This window comes from Thermobia domestica, chromosome 4 (assembly GCF_964235325.1).
Source record: "Thermobia domestica chromosome 4, izTheDome1.hap1.1, whole genome shotgun sequence".
NCBI classification, from domain to species: Eukaryota; Metazoa; Arthropoda; class Insecta; order Zygentoma; family Lepismatidae; genus Thermobia; species Thermobia domestica.
In genome coordinates this window covers 248,133,171-248,156,619 of record NC_137457.1, presented here as the reverse complement: position 1 = coordinate 248,156,619, position 23,449 = coordinate 248,133,171, and the positions used below count along the sequence as shown (strand labels likewise).

The following is a 23,449-nucleotide window of genomic DNA, read 5'->3' as shown; positions in this document are numbered from 1 at the left end:
TTAACTTTATTGACGATATTCAAATATTATGTTCAACAGGAATATATATACTTTGATTATAAAAAAGTTAAAATAAAATTATAGTTTTAGATATTTTTTTTTGTTTCAAGTATAACACAAAGCTACCAAAGCAATTATAAACGAATGTGATGCAATTCTACTGACTTTCCGCAAACTTGTTCTGATATGCACACATGACGATGTAATTCTTGTGCAAAGTGTTGCCAGAAGTATCGGTTCTAAGCAGCTCTGACTCTTTAGAAGAGATTTTATATTTCGATATGTAATTTTTTTCACGGTTACAAATTTTCAGGTAATAAAAAAAATAAAAATAAACTTAAGCTTTTTAACAGTTTCAGCAAGTGCAAACAATTTTCAAATTAAAATATTTTATGAATTTTTAAACTGAATTAAAATTTTCAGACTTAAAAACTTTAAACAAAGATGTTGAAACAAAATTAAAAAATAGTGCAAAATATTTTTAATATTTTTTTCAGAAACCTTAAAACTTCTAAAATTTAAATCTGAAAATTATAATTAAAAACTTATAAATGAATGCAAAATATTTTCAAATAGAAAATTTAATCAAATATGTTCAGAAAATTTTAATGAAGGATTTTTTGATCTCTTAATTTTCAAATATGTTCAAATATGTTCAAAAATATGTTGAAATAAAGATATTGAAACAGTTATCAAAAATTTTTAAACAAAATTTCAAATGCGCTTGAAATGCTCAACTAATAAAATTTCACCAAGAATGGCTTTCCACTAAAGACATTAAGCTGTGAGTTGCGACTAAAGTTAAAAATATGACATTCTTGTTGTTACATATGAAAAGGTGGTATTATTTACCTGTTAGGTTTCAAGTGATAATTTTCCCCAGCACTGACCGTAGACTACGAGTCATAACTACAATCCTGAGATTCAACAAATTTTCAAACTAAAGCTTAATTCTGATCAAAGTAATTGTCAGCAAACGTATTCTATCATTTGAAAATTTTAAATTTAAAATTTTAAAGTGATCAGCCAATCAGATTACACCAAGAATAGTTTTCAACTAATGACTTAGACTCTGAATTTTCATTGACGTTCAAAGTGTGATATTATTGTTATATATTAATCGGTTTCAGTAATTACACAATTGGTTGCAGGTTCTAATTTTTTCCACCAATAACCTTGGACTATGAGTCTTTACTTAAGGTTCAAAAATTTTCAAACTAACATTTTTTTTTTTTGCATAAAACTTTTCAAAAACCTTAAACAAAGATTTGAAAATCATTAGCTCTTCAGAATTGTACCAAAAATAACTTTACTTCAATGACCTTAGACCTAGACATAAACTCAGAGTCCTGCCTATAATACTAGATGAAACTAAAATTTAAACTGAAAAATTGAACAAAACTTTACAGAAACATTTAGAGAACATTTGGATAATAGTTTTAAAGTGATCAGTTAGCAGATTACATCGAGAATAACTTTCCACCAATGACTTTAGACTGAGTTAGAACTAATGCATCGTTATGTTACAGAGTTACTGCCACTGAGCCGCCTGACGGTGTGAAATATTCACATTCAGGACGCCCCTCAATGTGACGCAATTTAAACCTCAATAGCTCAGCTCCTAATTAAGGTAGAAAAATAATTTTGTTATGAATGTCTTTCTGAAGGATAAACTACGAGCATGTATCCATATTACCTGCAGCAACTCCAATCGTTGTCAGCAGCCGACTATCTGCCGTGAGTACTCTTTTGCCAGTGATACCTGCAACAGTGTGCCGTTAGTCTCATTTTCCCATCCGCAATAGTATTACAGATGTGGCACACGAGAAGGCATCTTCAATTATCATAATGTACATGTGGATGAGTGGATGATAATTGAGTGGATGATAATTCGTTATTTTATATTCGAACATGATAGGCCTAATTTCTTTTAATATTTTCTTTTAAAGCCGAAGAAGAAGATGCCTATGTGATATTTCAGGACGCAATCGACTCCGATGACATCTGGGAGATATCGTTTTCAGGTAAAAGTCAATGGTAATTTGTTGCACACTTGGTTTGTTAATGTTATTACTCAATTTAGTTTCTTTCCAGTTTACTTAAAATGATTATTGCTGTTTTTGTAACAAATCTGATTTGATATTTTCAAAATCTGTTATTGAACAGATTGTACCAGGCTTTCTTTCAGAAAATTTTGTGCGTGGGGGCAAAAACAAAATGTAATGGGTATGCACTGGGACATTATGAGTTACAACGACATGCCCTGCATAAGAGTGACATGTAATCGAAATTTAGTTTGTTTCATGCCCAGGAAAATTGTGGCCCTTACCCAACTTTGGGAGGGGGCAAAGCTTTCCGTAAGTATATCTGAAAGAAGTACTAGAATGAACATGCAAGAGATTTATTAGTCTGTTGTTTTATATATATATATATATATATATATATATATATATATATATATATATATATATATATATATATATATATATATATATATATATATATATACAGGGTGTTTCAGATAAAACGTCCAGTGCTTATAAATCCGAAACGGCTGAGAATAAAAAGATGAAACAAAAACTGAGATAGGAAAATGTCATATGGCGCATCACATGGTGTTGTTGTGGTGACCCCCAGGGCCCTCCTTCAAGGGGGCCCAGGGGCCAACTTCAAATTTTCAAATAGGAACATGTATTGATTCATACCTCATTCAATAGTACTTGAAAAACGAAGCAACTTTTGTAGGAAACAATTTTCGAGTTGGGCCACGTTTTTCAATGGCCGCAAAAAGTGGGTTCTATATCAGATAAAACGTCCAGTGCTTATAAATCCGAAATGGCTGAGAATAAAAAGATGAAACAAAAACTGAGATAGGAAAATGTCATAGGACACATCACATGGTGTTGTTGTGGAGACCCCCAGGGCCCTCCTTCAAGGGGGCCCAGGGGCCAACTTCAAATTTTCAAATGGGAACACGTATTGAATCATACTTCATTCAATAGCACTTGAAAAATGAAACAACTTTTGTAGGAAACCATTTTCGATTTGGGCCACCGTTTTTAAATGGCCGCAAAAAGTGGGTCCTATATCAGATAAAACGTCCAGTGCTTATAAATCCGAAATGGCTGAGAATAAAAAGATGAAACAAAAACTGAGATAGGAAAATGTCATAGGGCGCATAACATGGTGTTGTCGTGGTGACCCACAGGGCCCTCCTTCAAGGGGGCCCATTGGCTAACTTCAAATTTTCAAATGGGAACATGTATTGAATCATACCTCATTCAATAGTCCTTGAAATACGAAACAACTTTTGTAGGAAACAATTTTCGATTTGGGGCACCGTTTTCAAAATGGCCGCAACACCTTTTACACCCCCAAATTATTGGGCACTTCCTGTAGGGTTACAATGCTCAAATTTGACATGATTGTAGCTTTTCGGGACTAACCGACAGATAAATTGCCAAATTGAATATTTTTAATTTTTAGTGGATCTAAAGGAGAGGTGAAGGAATTCCCCATGTTATTTAAATGGGCCTTTTTTTGGACCTATAATCTCATCTTTTAGGTACTTGGAATTGAAATAAAAACTTAAAATTCGGTATGCTTATACGTTTTCGTTAGCGTTAACTAAGTAATTTGCTAAAAATAAAAATTTCCAAATGTGGAGTGGGTTTATGGGAAACTGAAAAATCTTCCCCATGTTATTTATATGGAACATCTTCTACATCCCAAAATGTTTAGACTTCCGGCAGGACTAGAATGATGAAATTTCGTAAGAGTGTAGCCTTCCGGGACTAACGTACAGGAAAATTACCAAAAGTGAATATTTTTAGTTTTTTAAGGGGTCTAAAGAAGGGGATGAAGAAATTCCCATGTTATTTAAATGGGCGTTTTCTTAGGATAAAAAATCTTATTTTTTAGATAGTTGAGATAGGAAAAAAAAACTTGAAATTTGGTAGAATTCTGGATTTAAGAGGCGCGAGGCCGTAGGCCGAGTAAACGTGAGAATCTAGGGGGCGAAGTCCCCAGCTGTGCCAAATTCAGGAAATGTGATTCAAGAGCAAATGCACAAAATTCACTCTTCGTGCAAAGGCTGATACCTAAGAAATGGAGGCCGTAGGCCGGGCAAACGCGGGGGCCTGGGGGCGTATACTAATACAAAATCATTACATAAATTTCATCTTTTGGACAAAACAGACTCTAAGTACGCTAAAAAATGGTGTTTTATAAGCGTAGTTACAATCTGATGTAAAACTTATCTCTACTTTAGAGATTCCATCGTTTTCTGGTTAAAGTGCAACTCAATTTGCATTTAGAGGAAAATTATATCATTTCTATGGTAATAGTTTCTCAGAAAACGGCAGTTAAACGTTATACATTTATTTATAGTCTTGGTTAAAGAAGACCGTAATAATAAGAATAAATGAAATGATGAAATGAAGAAAGTGGGAAGAAACGGGAGAATCCCGAAAAAAAATTCACGCACACGATGTGTAAACGATTTGTTTCAGGACAGAAATCATGCTTACAATACACGCTACACAAGTGTAGAGAAGAATGCTGTTAAAAGCAGGTAAACTTAACATGATTTTAAAAAATCTCTGAAATTAAAACATCTTTGTTATTAAATTAGCAAATATTTGAATCCATATGTTAACTTTTAGTTGGACATTTAATTTTCAGCGTGAGAAAAGAGAAAGTTTTATGTTTCGTGAGAACAGTTTGTAAACAGCGGTTATTTCAGGTAATGAATATTCTTCCGGAGAAAAATAAAAACTGGAAAACTTATTGAACGTCTCTTGTATCCAGTGGCGTATTTACGATTTTGTTTCGGGGGGCTTTGCTAACTTTCGGGGGGGTGGGGGCTTTGCCTGGAAATGTGAAAATTCTGCAAGATATTTCATTTACTTTACTATACTATGTAAGATTTCTGGGGGGGGGGCTTAAGCCCGGAAGCCACCCCCCTAAATACGCCACTGATTGTATCAATAATGGAGGCTACCATTTGAACAATCTTCTATTCAAAACACATTGATTTAAAATGGTATTTTGTGTACTTTCCAGATAATAATAATAATAATCGTTGTATCTCCTTTTGTTCTGAGTTTACTGTATTAGCTTCCTAAATAGGAGAGTTCCTTTCTGCCGCATCCCTATACTTTTGAAAACGATAACAGGACTAATTAGGGAATATGTTGACTGGACTAACGGAAATCCAGATTAACTGAAATAATCTGAAAGAACAACAGAAAGAGCATTAAAACTTTGTTTAGAGCAATATAACAATTATTTTATAGTCTATCTAAAGAAGATGGTTGCACCTAAACACATATACTAGGCCTACTGCGCTACTATACTGTAGTAGAGCTCCTTCGTGGCTAAGCGGTTAGCGTACGCGCCTTTGGCGTGGGAGACCCGGGTTCGATTCCCGGCGGGAGCTCATGTGGTTTGGATTCCACGTTAATCAGTAGGTCCACGTCTCATATAGCCTCGCTGCAGAACGGGTCGTTAAACTCAAAATCAACTCAACTATACTGCAGTATGCTGTCAACTGTATACACGTACTATATTTGCCAATAAACAATGAAAAAATATAATACAGTATTCTTACCCATCACGGAGCAATGTAACGAATACAATTGTTGGCTTATAGCCATATTTAAAACCTTGCCTTCTGTCTTTTTTTTTTATTTTTTGTTGTCCAGACTTACCAATGTCATACTTACCTGGATCCGACTGACGAGGTTTCACTATATAGGTATTTAGCTTTCTTAGATTTCAGATTTGCATGGCTGAGTGTTGCACTTTTTTTTTAGTTTGGTGTTTGGCGGTGACGCCTGAAACATCATCAGCGCTTCACAATTGTGAAAACTCATTTTAATGTATCTTTGTTCAGATCAGAAAGACTATGATGTTTATTCCAAGATGAGTTCATTTTACAGAACTGACTATGGACCTACTAAATAAAACTAAATGAAATACCTTGTTTGAAGTCCCACGTGAGTAACTTTTTTTTTTCATAAATAAGACGAATGGTAAATGAAAATGAATCTTATGAAAGAATTGATGGAATGAGAATGCAGAAGAAAACGGGAGAACCTCAAAAAACCATGAAAGGGATGTTGTTCACTTCAAACGCCTACCTGGCCTGAGATGGAACGAGGAACCCCTCACACTCGAACTGAGCACTTTATCACTGTGCTACCGTATCTCCCTCTATACCTGCCAATTCCAATAAATTCAAGTCCAGCTTAGTTGAAAGCACACGCCAAATGGTACCAAATTTCACAGAAGTAAATCCCCACGCTGAGCGGGTTTGCATATCCAGGCTCCTAACTATGAAAATATTTACGATCACTCCAACCCCAATCATTTCACAGATTCAACCTGTTGTATAAAAGTTATTAGGACATAAAATTGAATGTAATTTATACGAAAAACCCTTTTATGCATTGCAAGATCTGTAACGTCCAAATATTCACCACAAACTTATAGTTGTATCGACATAAACAAAACAAGAGTGTGTGGAGCAGGAAACCACTTTACAACACAAAAGTCAAAAGAGGTCACTGAAGACATGCGAACTGGTCGAGCGGTTTGGGTGACTAGTCTGTCAATCAGAAGTTTATGTGTTCAAACCCTGTAGAAAATATTCGTTTTGTTTTTTTCTTAAACGTGTGTTCCTATTTTCATCAGAGGACTGAGAACATTTCTTTGAATAAATCTTTGGAAACTACTTTTCTCTCAAATTCGATTAGAAGCGAACATTATATGAATTGCTAATCTAAAATCCACAGCTGAGAACAAAATATTAAGTATGTTCAATATGTCATTATTATCATTTGATTTGTAATTAAAAAGTAATTATAAGCATTGACGATTTCAGAAGATTCTCCCCGGTAATGGTCAAGATATGAATGAGAAAAAAACTGATAAAACATTATTAGTCTACTTTGAGCATGATCGAAAATAACTTATAGCCACGAAGGGGAAATTTATGTCGACAGGGTCTCAAATTCTCCGACGGGTCATGACCTGAAATTATCATTGTTTGAAAGGTTTCCTTAACAAATAGAATATTATATTTATTTCTCCTTCTACGTTTTGAAATGGAAAAATCATAATTTTAAATAGAATTATAATACGATAAGCTAAAAGATTTATACAACTAATGAAGTAAATATCCTTGTGTAAGTTATCGATTTCTATTCGGATTAAAACTCGAATATTCGTTTGCATCACACTTTAAAGTAAATCCTCTCTATATATAGTTCCTACTGGAAAGCATGTTTAACTCCAATTACTTAATCAATATTTTTAATAATATATTTTTATTGTAATACTCTTACTATTCAATGTTGTATGCACTTAATTTCCCAAAGCAAAACCTCACAAATGTATAATTGACTAGTAAATATTATCAAATAAATTATCATTTAGTTTACGTAAACATTGCATCGCCTGATTTGAAACTTCGTATTTTAAATAATAATAATAATAATAATAATAATAATAATAATAATAATAATAATAATAATAATAATAATAATAATAATAATAATAATAATAATAATAATAATAGTAATAATAATAATAATAATAATAATAATAATAATAGTAGTAGTAGTAGTAGTAATAAAATCATAGCCATATCTTTATCAGAATTTCAGGCTTAGTCAATAAATGAATTCAACATAGTCTCTATTCGAAGCTCTATTTAATCGAATCAGATAGAAATACGAAGAGGAACTTCGAGAACAGATAAAAGAAAAATGTTACTTTGGTGGGTTTGGATGTAAATTTTAAGAGTTAGTTTTTTTTTTTTTTTTTTTTTTTGCAAATTACAGACAAATGCCTTGGACACTTTTTTCTTTTCTTTAAGTTAACTGATTCACCGAACGTATCTGACATATGAGTAACTTGTCTCTGTATTCTACTCGGTTATACACGTTTTACAATCTTTTCCATTAACCTTGAACGACAAGAACACGAACACAAAAACATCCACATAGGTATGACAGTTCAAATTCCTAACCTCCCCCACGGGGAATCGAACCCGGGACCACATACACCTGAGGCACACGTGCTAGCCACTAGACCAGCGGGAAGAGCAAATAAAATGTATTTTGTAGTGTCTGAAGTTTATAGCTATTTCACCCTGTTGTAGTATGTTTATTGATTTTTTAATGTTTACCGTATTCGTTACTTTGAGGAATGATATATATTATTGATATAGGTTTTATTACATATTCGGCCATAAATATTATATAAATTATCAGAATTATTCATGATCTTCCATGGAAATTCACTGGTGCATGCGCAGTAGACAGACAGTGTAATTGGAAGGTGAGTTCAACAGAGATTATAGGGCTATATTCCGCCGATTATATTTTATTTAATAACTATTTAGAAGAGATAACGAAAACGAGTCTACATAATGATGATGGAATTTCCGTAGAAGATAGAATGGTGAGGTGTATACGGTTTGGGGTTGATATGGTTGTTGTTGTAGAATCTAAAAAGAAAATTAATAAGATGTAGAAAACTTGAGAAAGGCTTGTGAAGAATATGGGATGAAAATAAATGTTAGAAAGACAAAATCCATGGTGATTGAAACGAAGCGATCGGTGTGAAATATAGAAGTAGGAGCGGGAAAAAACAACAAGTGATTAGTTTTCGATATCTGAGTACTATTACTAGTGATGATTTGACATGCGAACGTGAAATAAAAGCAAGGATAGAAATGGCGAAAAGAGCCTTTAGGATGGAGGAAATAGTATTTTGAGGGGACCACGAATAGAGTTGTAAAGAAAAATACTCATAAAATGCTTCGTTTACTGTATTTTACTGTATTTATAGGACATAAACATGGACGAAACTGTAGAAACTCTTAAGAAGGAACTGTATCATGAGGGATGTGCTAGAGGGTATGGTGGCAGGGAAGAGAGGGAGAGGACGAATTAGACTATATAGAAACAGAATTAGGCTATTGGCGATATCAAAACAGAAAAATCGTATGTGAAGATGGAGAGGTTAACAGAAGATCGTGGAGCATGGCAGCTTCTCAGCTGCGGTAAGTGACCCGCTGGTAATGGCGGAATACTTCTGATATAATGATACTGATGATGCACAGTAGGAACAGAAATATCCACTTTACTGTCATTGCTAATACGAATCACAATGCAAATTTCTACAGGTTGTCAAAATACCTCGCTCTAAAAGCTGTAGAAAACTATCTGTTACTATGCGAGGGAAAATCATAGGTCGAGCAACAATTAGACAAATTGCCATTCAGATAGCTAGGGGTATGAGCTGTGACGAGAAAACAGTGAAGAAATTGATTTAGCGGTATGAAGAAGGTAGTGAATATTTCACATCTTGGCCAAGAAGTAGGAGACCAATAATAATAATAATAATAATAATAATAATAATAATAATAATAATAATAATAATAATAATAATAATAATAATAATAATAATAATAATCATCATCATCATCATCATCATCCCAGGAATTTATATTTATTTCCAGCAAAACTTTTGCATACCCTCCTAGTGCAATATGATGTTTTTGTAAAACGGCAATTATAAAATTGTCAAGCTGAATTTGAAAGTCATAATAAGTAGTGCTTTATTTACTTATTGCACAATTCTTTTATGCCAGTAGCTTTCGCCACCTTACTCGCTCTTCATGCTTACACAGGAGGAAGCTGCAGGTCCCTAGGTTGGGAACTACTGCTTTCCACCAAGGAATTCAGACAGCCTGTTAGAAATTTGCGTTCTGACCAACATCAGAAAATTGTGTTCTTCTGTTTCTACTGCGCATGCACCAGTGAATTTCCATGGAAGATCATGAATAATTCTGATAATTTATATAATATTTATGGCCGAATATGTAATAAAACCTATATCAATAATATATATCATTCCTCAAAGTAACGAATACGGTAAACATTAAAAAATCAATCGACATACTACAACAGGGTGAAATAGCTATAAACTTCAGACACTACAAAATACATTTTATTTGTTCTTCCCGCTGGTCTAGTGGCTAGCACGTGTGCCTCAGGTGTATGTGATTCCGGGTTCGATTCCCCGTGGGGGAAGTTAGGAATTTTAACTGTCATACCTACGTGGATGTTTTGGTGTTCGAGTTCTTGTCATTCAAGGTTAATGGAAAAGATTGTAAAACGTGTATAACCGAGTAGAAAATAGAGACAAGTTACTCATATGTCAGATACGTTCGGTGAATCAGTTAACTTAAAGAAAAGAAAATAGTGTCCAAGGCATTTGTCTGTAATTGTAAAAAAAAAAAAAAAAAAAAAACCTCTTAAAAGTTACTTTCAAACCCACCAAAGTAACATTTTTCTTTTACCTGTTCTCGAAGTTCCTCTTCGTATTTCTATCTGATTCGATTAAATAGAGCTTCGAATAGAGACTATGTTGAATTCATTTATTGACTAAGCCTGAAATTCTGATAAAGATATGGCTATGATTTTAATACTACTACTACTACTATTATTATTATTATTATTATTATTATTATTATTATTATTATTATTATTATTATTATTATTATTTAAAATACGAAGTTTCAAATCAGGCGATGCAATGTTTACGTAAACTAAATGATAATTTATTTGATAATATTTACTAGTCAATTATACATTTGTGAGGTTTTGCTTTGGGAAATTAAGTGCATACAACATTGAATAGTAAGAGTATTACAATAAAAATATATTATTAAAAATATTGATTAAGTAATTGGAGTTAAACATGCTTTCCAGTAGGAACTATATATAGAGAGGATTTACTTTAAAATGTGATGCAAACGAATATTCGAGTTTTAATCCGAATAGAAATCGATAACTTACACAAGGATATTTACTTCATTAGTTGTATAAATCTTTTAGCTTATCGTATTATAATTCTATTTAAAATTATGATTTTTCCATTTCAAAACGTAGAAGGAGAAATAAATATAATATTCTATTTGTTAAGGATACCTTTCAAACAGTGAAGATTTCAGGGCATGACCTGTCGGAGAATTTGAGATCCTGTCGACATAAATTTCCCCTTCGTGGCCATAAGTTATCTTCGATCATGCTCAAATGGACTAATAATGTTTTATCAGTTTTTTCTCATTCATATCTTGACCATTACCGGGGGAGAATCTTCTGAAATTGTCAATGCTTATAATTAGTTTTTCACTACAAATCAAAGGATAATAATGACATATTGAACATACTTAATATTTTGTTCTCAGCTGTGGATGTTAGATTTGCAATTCATATAATGTTCGCTTCTAATCGAATTTGAGAGAAAAGTAGTTTCCAAAGATTTATTCAAAGAAATGTTCTCAGTCCTCTGATGAAAATAGGAACACACGTTTAAGAAAAAAACAAAACGAATATTTTCTACAGGGTTTGAACACATAAACTTCTGATTGACAGACTAGTCACCCAAACCGCTCGACCAGTTCGTATGCCTTCAATGACCTCTTTTGACTTTTGTGTAAAGTGGTTTCCTGCTCCACACTTTTTTTTATTTTGTTTGTTTGTTTATGTCGATACAACTATAAGTTTGTGGTGAATATTTGGACGTTACAGGTCTTGCAATGCATAAAAGGGTTTTTCGTATAAATTACATTCAATTTTATGTCCTAATAACTTATATACAACAGGTTGAATCTGTGAAATGATTGGGGTTGGAGTGATCGTAAATATTTTCATAGTTAGGAGCCTGGATATGCAAACCCGCTTAGCGTGGGGATTTACTTATGTGAAATTTGGTACTTTTCTTCACAACCTTCGTGTTACGTAAGACATAAATCCAGTGGTGTTATTCTAATTTTTTAACAACCGGTTCTGTACACACACACACACACACACACACACAGAGAGAGAGAGAGAGAGAGAGAGAGAGAAAGAGAGTTTCAAACCAACACCGACAAAGCTTGAGAGGTGATTCGTGACACCAAGATAAGACGAAAAGTATACACCAACCTGGGTGCACAAATGCTTCCTTTCGGAGTTATAGGCTGCCGAAAACATGAAAAAATGAATTTTAAAGGTCCATAACTACAAAAGTACAGGATCTACTGTAGTCCGGTCACGACTTCATTTAGGAACTAATATGTGTCCTATCCAAAAATACATGTTTATAATCCTAAGGTACTCACGAAGCAATTTTTATAGATGGACTTTGGGCTACGGTCATATAATTTGAAGTACTCTCCAACTGCTTCTATAAAAATTTGCTGCGGAAGTACCACACGATTCTGAAACATGGATATTTGGATAGGGCACATACTAGTTCCTAAGTGAAGCCTTGACCCGACTATGGTACACAGAGAAAAATCCGTTCTCCGGACAGCGGTATATTGTATAAATATACGGTATCCTCTTGCTTACTATAGAAATCAGTACGGAACATGCAAAGGTACGAAGGATGCTACATAGGCACTGCCCTTAGGTGTTACATCATGCCGTTGCAGGATGTCTGACATCTAACAGTTTTCCGTATATCACAGGCATACCTTCGTGAGCTATATGTCTGCTGTACGTTAAGTCCATAAACTGCAGGAATTACGCATGTAACCTATCTTTTTAAGTACGCCACCTACAATTTTTTTCTCAGTGTAGGTCCCATAGTTTTGTCGGTGTTTTTTGAAACACCCGATATATATATATATATATATATATATATATATATATATATATATATATATATATATATATATATATATATATATATATATATATATATATATATATATATATATATAGAGAGAGAGAGAGAGAGAGAGAGAGAGAGAGATAGTAAATAGATATAACTCTCCTAGAAAACAAATCATACAAGATAGACAAAAGCAAATTTTTACTGGATACCACAAGAACAAGTATAGCGATCTATACAGCCTCCTAATGCAAGGTGGTGTTACGAAATAAGTGGTGTCACTGCGAATATCTTGGAAACTAATTTTCCAAAATCGATGGTTGTCAAGAAGTATAGGAAAGATCTTAATCCAGCAATGAGTCGACAATTGTTGATAATGGTATGTATGCGTTTCAAATATAAACAACCTCACCACTACACTCATATGATCCCCATTCTCATTCTTGATATCTAAGCGTTTGAGATTAAGAAATAAACGCTTATCTATACTTTGTTCTGAGAGGTCATATGTTTAATCCTGTAGCTGTAAGAATTTCTATAAACAAATATGCTTAAAATAAAATTTTCTTGTTCCTGGGTATAACTAGGAAAAATTTACTGTTATGTCTGAGTATAACAAACGGTTCCGCGAACTCAAAATATTTTAACAACCAGTTCTAGCGAACAGGTGTGATCAGGCTGAACAGCACCACTGCATAAGACAAAGGTCAAAGAATCAACAATTAACAACCTCATATAAAGAAGCAGCCGTGGCTCAAGCTGTTACGAAGGTGAGAATACTCACAACCACACAACTCTGAATTCAACAAATATTCAAACTTTAGATATGCCGCTCCGCGAGGTGATTCTTGGTATGTCCATTCTGTGAGTCCCTAAGTGGAAACATGAATATCATGCAAATAATGTTTTTGGTATATATCTTCGTTATCTTGTTAACATTGATATTTTATGTTCGATAAGTTTCCTAAGGAAGGTTGTCGCTTATATAACAAATGGGGTATGAATGTCAAAATCGTAAACATTTGTAAAGAAATGAAAAGCAAATAAAATCATGAAGTAGTTTATCTTTCAGTGAATCAACATATTAAAAATGGGCCTATTTAAATATTTTTAATTTCGTATTACGTTGGTTGTAAATAAAATACTGGAACCATAGTTAGTACACATATCCAATTGAATGGATGTTCTGCGATGATCCCGGCGATGAACCATAGAGCACGTAGAAAGGACATCTGATCTACAGGAGAGGTTACTTCAACCGTGGAAATGGGTCAAAATCGTATGAATTCACGTCTGACGAATATGACGGATGTTGCAAGACGACCAAGGCTTTCTGGTCAACAATTAGATCGCTATACCTGCCACTAGACAGCAACTGTTGCAGTTTCTTCTTCAGCATAATCCAGAGTTTGATGACTAAACCCATCTTCCACAGATATCTTCGTCTCTGACAGTCGAGTGATGATCAAATTCAAGGAAACCTCGAACTAACTCCACCTGCTCCCAAAGACAAAAGAATGGCTGCTAGAGTAGAATCTGCTGATTTCTCCCCACCTAAACGAAATTTATTGACACATCATTCGCCTTTCGATATGGTAGCGCATCGTTGGTACACTCTCCCTGCACTCTTCCTGTAACTTTGACGTACACTTTGGTCATGGACCACTTGCATTTGTATACAAGATCTTTGTTTAAGTTTCGTTAACATGCTTTAGGGCGCTTCAAATAACACTGATCACTTCAACCACGCATAAAGCACAACTAGTTGCTTTCCAGATAGCTTGTGATACTGTTCGAACAATATTTCGAATTACCATTTTCCGGACTTCCCTGGTACGAACATGTGTGAACGTCTCTCTTGCCAGTTTCAAGTACTACTTTGTTTAGACTCTACTTTTTTTTTATTTCACGAAGTTTTGATATATGAAAGTATTAAGTAGGCTAAACAAAATAACCATTTAAAATTGTTATTTTCGATACCTGTAAACTTATCTTACGAACAAAACATTTACTTCAATTTCTGTTTTAAAACAGGAGAAGACAAACGTCATATCAATGGTAATGTTTTAGTTATTTGTTTCCTCAATGCACTGCCTCAAATATATTATAAAATTAAGTAAAGGAAAAAGCATAGGTGAAAAGCGCAAAAAAGAAAACTAAAAAAAAGTAGTATGCTTGGTAGGTTTTCCATGGAAATCATTAAAATTCACAATTCATTTTAATATGGAAAATCATATTTTAATATATCATATTTTTCTTCCAAAAGTTTTAGTTATCAAATGTTATTATTTACGTTTTAATGGTGTTCCACTAAATACTTCCGTAAACAATAAATTAAAGGTTTATACTTTGTAAACAAGGGTTTTATTTATGGGGGTAGCTTAGTTTGTTTCCTCTGGAACATTAGACAAAATACACACATTTATATTATTTAGTAAAAAATGTGGTCCCAGATCCTTGAGATGCTTCATTCAGATCACACATAAAGTTATACAATTATGGATTGACTAATGCTTTCGGTTTCAATATTGGAACCTTATATTTAGGAAGTGAACCCAATTTCATGATTTGAACTAAAACTCATTTTTGTTGGTTTTTTCTTGCGCTCCTAATTAATAGGGTTTAATAATTCATAGATTTTACTGCGAATTAACATTAAAGATTTTTCATGAGTAATCGTGCAAGTTACTCATCGAAACCTGCATAAGTATAAAACAGTACCTGCCTTGACAATACTTATTGCTTTCTTGAAAACTACAAGTGTGCTTCTTTCGTTTCTCCTAAAAATATGTTACTTTAGTTCGTCCACTAAATTGATACAAGTTATTCAAATTCACCATGTTTAAATGAAACTTTCACAATACGCAAACAGTTTCATTTAGTGATACAAATATATAACAAAGAGGTACAATAAATGCACAAATAAGTTGTTTTTACACAATATAAAGATGATCAATTCCAGTGTAGATAGCATTATTCTTTAGATTTTATATCTACATTTTTCGTGAAATTCCCACTTTTCGTGGATCGGCTGTTCTGTTATTTTTGTTCTTCATAAACAAAGAATTGTCACCAAAATTCACTCGATCTAGATGAAATTTAAGATTCCGGTACACTTTGACCTGCGTTAGAAACATGTGATATATTACCAAGTGCAAGCTTTTGTTTCCCGATTTATGGGCTATGAAATTTTGAAATTTTGAAATTTTAGCATGATATCTGCAGTAAAAGCTTGTAAATTAGTTTCGTATGCATGTTTTTGTTTCTCTATTTATTTGGAGTTGTAATTTTTCATAAAATAGTTTTAATAAAAATTCTCTTAAAAATCAATAAAGAAAAATGTTATTCAGCACTAGTGATAACCATATGTTTGAGGGAATTTATTACATTGGGTAAAAAACTCATTAAGAGCCTAATTCTTTATGTCTGCGTCTTTATTTCATATACAAACAAGATAATTCATTTCAATGTTTTCTTTTAAAGCCAAAGAAGACGCGATGAATGAGAGCAACGACTTCCATGACACTTGGAAGAAATCATTTTCAGGTAAAAACCAGTGGAATTCGTTGCACATTTGGTTTGTGGACGTAATTACTCAAATTAATTATTAAGTAGGCAGAAAAGCATAGCGTATGACACGTACAACTTCTATGTACAGTGTTTGCAACTTATCTGTGTATAAACATATTTACTGCAATATTGAAAATTACCTATCTCATTCAGAAGTAGTGGTTATCAACTATGCCCTATTGTTACATACTTTCCAACAATACTATGCCCTATTGTTATTTACTTTCCAAGGATGCTTACGTTTTAATAGCCTTCCTAATTCTGTAATAAAGAAGATACAGGTACAGACTTTGTAAGCAAATGTTTTATTTACGCTGTTAGCGCTAAATTTTATTTCCCTTTTAGCTTATCAAAACAATCTTAATGATATTTTGTAGCAAGTGTGTTATATCTTCAAAATCGTTCAGAATAAATTAACTTGACAGAATGTACCAGGCTTTCTTTTAGAAAATTTAGTGCATGGGAACAGAAACAAAATATATTCAGCCTGCACTGGGACATTATTTATTATATGACATGCAATGCATAGCAGTCATATGTAATCGATCATACTCAGGCCTGGGGGATTGTAGTGGTTTTACAACTTCGGGAAAAGGCCGAAGTACAGGGTTTGTCCGGAAAGTAATAGGACTGAGTCGATTTAAAAAAAATTATTGAGCCAATCGTTACAATTCTTTAAAAACTTTCAAAATAGATTCCTTCTGCGTCGATGCAGCGCTGCCAGCGCGATTTCCAAGCATTGAAGGCGTCACGGAAGTCATTCTCCGGAATAGTTTTGAGAGCCGCGGTTCAAGGTGCGTGGATCCCCTCTGTCGTCTCAAAATGCTTGCCTTTCATCGGGCGTTTCAGGCGAGGAAACAAAAAGAAGTCTGGGGCCACATCTGGGCTGTAGGGCGGCTGCGGAAGCGTTGGGATGCCGGCCTTGGTCAGGTAGCTGTTCACAAGAAAGGCGGTGTGAGCCGGGGCGTTGTCGTGGTGCAGCTTCCAGTCGGCTCTGATGTCTGGTCGGAGCCGATTAACCCTTCGTTTGAGTCTCCTGAGCACTTCCACGTAAAACTTGGCGTTGACGGTTTGTCCATGAGGAACAAATTCGTGATTGTCGATGCCTTTGATGCCAAAAAAGACAATGAGCATCGTTTTCACTTTGGATTTGCTCATTCTTCCCTTTTTTGGACGAGGAGACGCCGGCGTGTGCAACCTGGAAGATTGCCTCTTTGTCTCGGGATCATACTCAAAGATCCCTGATTCGTCACCTGTGATTACGTTATTCAAAAATTGGGGGTCACTTTCACACATGTTCAAATTTTCTTGGCACAAGTCCACTCGCCGCAATTTCTGGTCGTCAGTGAGCACTTTTGGGACAATCTTCGCGCACAACTTGCGCATGTCCAAATGCTCCGTCACAATTTCTTGAATCACAGTTTTTGGTAAATTTAACATCTGGGCAATTAAACGAATAGTTAGTCGACGGTCTGAGTTCAAAACTTCGCGCACACGAGTCGTGTTTGTCGAAGTTGAAGGTCTTCCAGCACGGTCTTCATCGGCGAACCCCTTCCCGGCCCTCTGAAAAGGCATTGTGCCAACGAAACACACCACTTCTTGCTAAAGCATCATTTGGGTAAGTCTGCTTGATCATATCAAACGTCTCTGTTGCAGATTTACCGAGTTTAACACAGAATTTAATCGCGTACCTCTGCTCTAACGAACGCTGCATTTTCGGCTTGCACCACTCTCAGAAACACGTCACGCGAAAAAGTCTCTCCTGACTCCGTGTGCTCGGAGACAACTGACCACTCGCTCGTTCGTTAGCTAGGAACGCCTCCACCGGATCCAGTCGATGCGCGCACGCTACGAAGTACAGTCATGGCGGAAAAAAATCAGTCCTATTACTTCCCGGACAAACCCCGTATGCGTGAAAGAAATACTAGAATGAACGTGGGAAAGACTTATTATCCGTTGGTTTGTATATTTTTCAGTTTTCCGTCTCACGATTATGCCATCTCGGCTAAAAAAAACGGTAATGAATGAAATGATGGAATGAAGAAAATACGAGAGAACCCCGATAACGTACACCCATACGATGTACGAGCGATTTGTTTTAGGACAGAAAGCACGCTTACAATACATACTGCACAACCGTGGACAAGAATGCTATTACAAACAGGTCAACTAAACATGATTATAAAAAGTCACTGAAATAAAAATATCTTGGTTATTAAATTAGCAAATATTATCTCCTATATGTAGGGATGCGAGGTGGAAAATTTTCCGCGAAAAATTTTCCATTTCGGAAAATTTTCTTCTATATTTTTCCGGAAGATTTTCCGTTCAAATAAATTCCACTAATCAAGTAACAATTCCTCAGTAATCATACAATTGATTGAATTCAATATTGCATAGAAATATTAAAAAGCGAAAGATCGTTTAAAGAATCTGAAATTTTTCATGGCTCAGACAATTTTCTGTACTATGTAGGAAAAATTGAAACAATTTTTCATGAATCGAAATATTTTCTGTCTTCTATGGAAAAATTGAAAAACTTTTTATGGGTCGAAAATTTTCAACATTTTGAAACATAAAGTAAAACAATTTTTGTGAATTGGAAAGTTTTATTGCTCTGTAGAAACAAGTGAAAGGAATTCTCATAGATCGGAAAATTTTCATTACGATGTAGAAACAAGTGAAATAAACTTTTCATAAGCCAAACAATTTTGGATATTATGTATTGTGATGTTAGGTGGAAAATTTTCTATTATATTTAACTGATCATTGAGCTACAAAATTTAATTTCTGTTGAGAAAAGTTATTCAGCAACAAATTATAATTTTCCAATTAGCCTTCGGGAACCAGAAAATTTTCTAATATTTCAAGTTGGGAAGTAAAAATTTAGATAGTGTCTCTCTCTCTCTCTCTCTCTCTCTCTCTCTCTCTCTCTGCGAGCTGCTTCGTTGCTAAGCGCTTAGCATACTCGCCTTTGGCATGGCAGACCTGGCTTCGATTCCCTTCGGGAGCTCTTGTAGTTCGGATTCCTTGTTAATGAGTTGGTCCCGTCTCATATAGCCTCTCTGCTGAAACGGACGTTAAACTCAAAGTCAACTCAATTCAACTCTCTCTCTCTCTCTCTCTCTCTCTCTCTCTTTCTCTCTCTCTCTCTCTTTATGTGTGTGTGTGTGTGTGTGTGTGTAATGTGCAGAGAACATACGTCGAGTTCGTAGAGTACAAATATCCCATTCTATTATTTAAAATTTAAGTTTATTAAAAGTGATGAATATTTTCCGATTCATAAAAACATACTCCACTTATTCCTACATCGTTGTTTGGTCGGAAAATTTATCGGTAATAATTATTGTCTAGAAAAGTTTCATGAAGTGAAAATCTAACGATTCTTCATTTCTTCAAAAATGTTTCAAAAACTTCAATGCGTTCTTTCCTCAGAATCCACCTTTGATCTCACAAAATTATATTTCGTCAGTTTAAAACATGTAAGACGAAATTTTCTCATAGGTTTACTACTTTTCTAGATTTACATGCTGAAACATTTATGAATAAATAGTAATAATAAGGAGTGTATCGAAAAGTATTTAGCAACATTAGGGGTGTCGGTGTGCACTTGCGAGGTTGCATAAACGGCAAAACCTGGAAGCACCTGGTCAGTTGAAGTCTTGTAAACGGATAGCTGCGTGCTTGTTGCTCTGTTCCGAGTTGAATGGGAAATGTCGCGTGTGAAACGGGTAGTGAAGTGGGAAATCCTGCACAATTGGTGCACCGTCAAAGGCATAACATACAGATAGGAAAAAAGTGTGGGGTTCATCATACAACTGTGAAATCGGTCATTGAGAAATTCGGTGAACATTACAGCTTTGAAAATATGCCGATATCCGGGCGAAAAAAGGGTCCCAGAAACCCTGGATTCGACCTTGAAGTTGTGCAGTTGATACACCAAAATCCATCAATGTCTGTGCGGGATTTGGCTACCAAAGCGAGAACGTCCATAGGAATGATTCAGCGTATCAAGGCCAGACATAATTTGAAGACATATAAGAAGCAAAAACGTGCAAAACAAACACCAAAGCAGAGACAAACGGCACAAACAAGAGCCCGCAAGCTGTATGACAACATCGTAAAGTCACCAGAGCGATGTGTGTTGATGGACGATGAAACGTACGTAAAAGAGGACTCAAAAACACTTTTGGGACCCCAATATTATACTGCACGCAATGCTGGGGATGTATGTGCTGCACAGAGGTACGTTGACGTGGAAAATTTTGGGAAAAAAGCACTAGTATGGCAGGCAATCTGCTCCTGTGGTTTGCGCTCCGGTATTTTTTATGCAGAATCCACCATAAACGCAGAAGTGTACCGAAAGGAATGTCTACAAAAAAGACTGCTGTCATTGTTTAAAAGGCATGCAATCCTTCCTTGTTTTGGCCTGACTTAGCAACAGCACACTATGCTAAGACGACATTAAGGTGGCTCAATGAACAGAACATCGAGTTTGTAGGGAAACACATAAATCCACCAAACTGCCCACAACTCCGTCCAATCGAAAGATATTGGGCAATTGTCAAACGCAACTTCCGAAAGAATGATAAACCAGTGCGCAACATGGCGGACTTCAAGAGAAACTGGGCTGCAGCATCGAGGAAATGCACCGTCGAGACTGTGCAACGGTTAATGGCTGGAATTAAACAGAAACTACGTTCATAAGTACGACGGGACATGTAAGTTGTATTTTCTTTGTCATGTAGATACATAGAGGTTCTCTGTTAATAAAAATGTGGGTTTGCTTCACTTTTTATCTTTTCTTCTGACTTTCCTGACATATGCAATGTTGCTAACTACTTTTCGATACACTCCTTATAAAACCTTTACTGTAAAATTTTGACTACCCAAATTCGAGTTCAAGTAACTCATGAAAGAAAATACTGACCATTTTCTGGAAATTAACTAACTAACTAACTAACTCTATGGCCTATGGAACCCGGAAGTTCAGTGCCGCGTTCACAAAAGCTCTCCACTGACTTCTATCCTTAGCTAATTCCATCCAGTTTCTACTTTGTATTCCTATCTCTGTGAGATCCATCTTAATATTATCCTCCCATCTGCGCCTAGGTCTTCCTAATGGTCGTTTTCCTATGGGTCTACCAGTCAAGACTTTGAAAGCGTTTCTACTTTCTTCCATTCTAGCTACATGACCTGCCCACCTAAGCCTCCTAGACTTGACAACCCTAACAATGTTGGGTAAACCGTATAAACTATGTAGTTCCTCGTTATGAAGCTTCCGCCATTCCCCATTCTCGTTCCTCTTGGGTCCGAATATTCTTCTCAGGATCCTGTTCTCAAATACTTTCAGTCTATGTTCTTCCCTCAGAGTAAGCGACCATGTTTCGCAACCATACAGAACAACAGGCATGATTATCGTTTTATATATTTTAAGCTTCAAATTCCTCGACAGAATTCGCGACGACAAGAGATTTTGAACCGAATAGTAACACGAATTCCCTACTTTTAGTCGACATTTAATTTCTTCGTGAATATGATTTTCGTCTGTTAATATTGATCCTAAATACTTGAAAGTATCCACTTTATCAAAAGTATTATTTAATATTTTAACGCCTCCACAAATTGCCGTATTACGGTCCCGACACACTTCCATGTATTTAGTTTTCTCTGCATTTACTTCTAAACCCATGTCCCTGCAAGCGTTTAATAAGATCTCTGCATTTATTTCTACTGTTCTCCTATCATCCCCTATTAAATTTACATCAGCAGCATATGCCATAACCTGGTGAATGCCATTCAACTCTAGGCCCTGCTTGCTATCTTTGATTTTCCTTATGGCGTATTCCAGCACAAAGTTAAATAATAATGGCGACAACGCATCTCCTTGTTTCAGGCCATTTTCGACGTGGAAGCTCGTGGACAAAAATTTTCCTACCCGGACTTTACTTTGGGATTCACTTAAACATAACTTAATTAATCTAATTAGCTTTCTCGGTATTCCAAGTTCTGTAAGAACGTTGTATAATGTTTCTCTCCTAACCGAGTCGTAAGCCTTTCTAAAATCAATAAATAGTTGATGTACCGGGGTATTGTATTCCCACTTATTTTCGAGTATTTGGCGAATGGTAAATATTTGGTCGATAGTTGATCGATTCCGTCTAAATCCGCACTGATAATCTCCAATAATTTCATCTGCGTATGGGGTCAATCTTGCTAACAAAATATTTGAAAGGATTTTATAGGATGTTGACAGAAGAGAAATGCCTCGATAATTATTACAGTCAGTTTTGTCGCCTTTCTTGTGAATTGGAACAATGATTGACTCTTTCCACTCTTGTGGCAATTCTTCCTTGTTCCAGATAAGGAGAATGAGTTTGTGTATCTTGTTCCACAATTTTTCGCCTCCAGCTAAAATTAACTCAGCCGGAATTTCGTCTACACCCGGAGATTTGTGTTTCTTTAATTTCTTTATAGCGGCTTCCACTTCTATTCGATTGGGTTCTGGAATATACGGTTCTGCGGTGTGTATCTCCTTTTCTCCACGCACATTAGTTTTTGGCTGCTTGTTCAGCAAATCTTCAAAGAAATCTTTCCATCTATTTAAGAGGCTATCCGTATCAGTGAGAACTGTTCCGTCAGATTTCTTTAAAATATAAGCACGAGGTTGATAGCCTTTCTTAAATTCGCTGATCCCCTTATACATGTCCCGAATATTTTTATTTTTACTATTATCTTCAAGTTCCTTAATTTTAGCTTTCAAAAAAATCCCGTTTCTTTGTTCTAAAAGTTTTGGAAGTTTCCCGCCTGATATCTGCGAAATTTTGTGTAGTTATTTCATTTGGATTTTGTAGCCAGCGTAATTTTGCCTGTTTTCTCTTCTCTGCTAGTTTAATGCATTCTTGGTCGAACCATGGTTTGTTCCTACGTATTTCCGCGTGTCCCAATTTTTCTATTGCTGAACTTTTAATGCTATCTCTAATTTCAATCCAAGTATCCTCAACACTAGTGCACTCCGAATCTTCTAAAACCGAGAATCTATTCGAAACTTCAATCTGGTATTCCTCTCTTACCTGGCTCTCTTCTAATTTCTTTAAATTAAATCTCTCCGTTTTCGGACATTGAGTATTACCTTTATTCAACGATAATCTCTCCCGTATTATCGCTGCTACCAGGTAGTGATCAGTGTCACAATCAGCCC

General features: G+C 35.1%; 1 protein-coding gene across 8 annotated transcripts in view; it reads left to right on the top strand.

Moving 5' to 3' along the window:
• Positions 1–23,449, top strand: part of LOC145683963 (venom allergen 5-like) — a 105,977-nt gene that overhangs the window by 61,538 nt on the left and 20,990 nt on the right. For 3 of the 8 annotated variants that reach the window (XM_081755685.1, XM_081755681.1, XM_081755684.1), the window contains exons 7-8: positions 1,950–2,024; positions 16,162–16,224. In XM_081755685.1, the coding sequence (XP_081611811.1) occupies positions 1,950–2,024; positions 16,162–16,224 (138 nt within the window). Of the gene's footprint in view, positions 1–1,949; positions 2,038–16,161; positions 16,225–23,449 lie in introns of all 8 variants that reach the window. The other 5 variants (XM_081755688.1, XM_081755686.1, XM_081755687.1 and 2 more) reach the window with 3 other exon arrangements.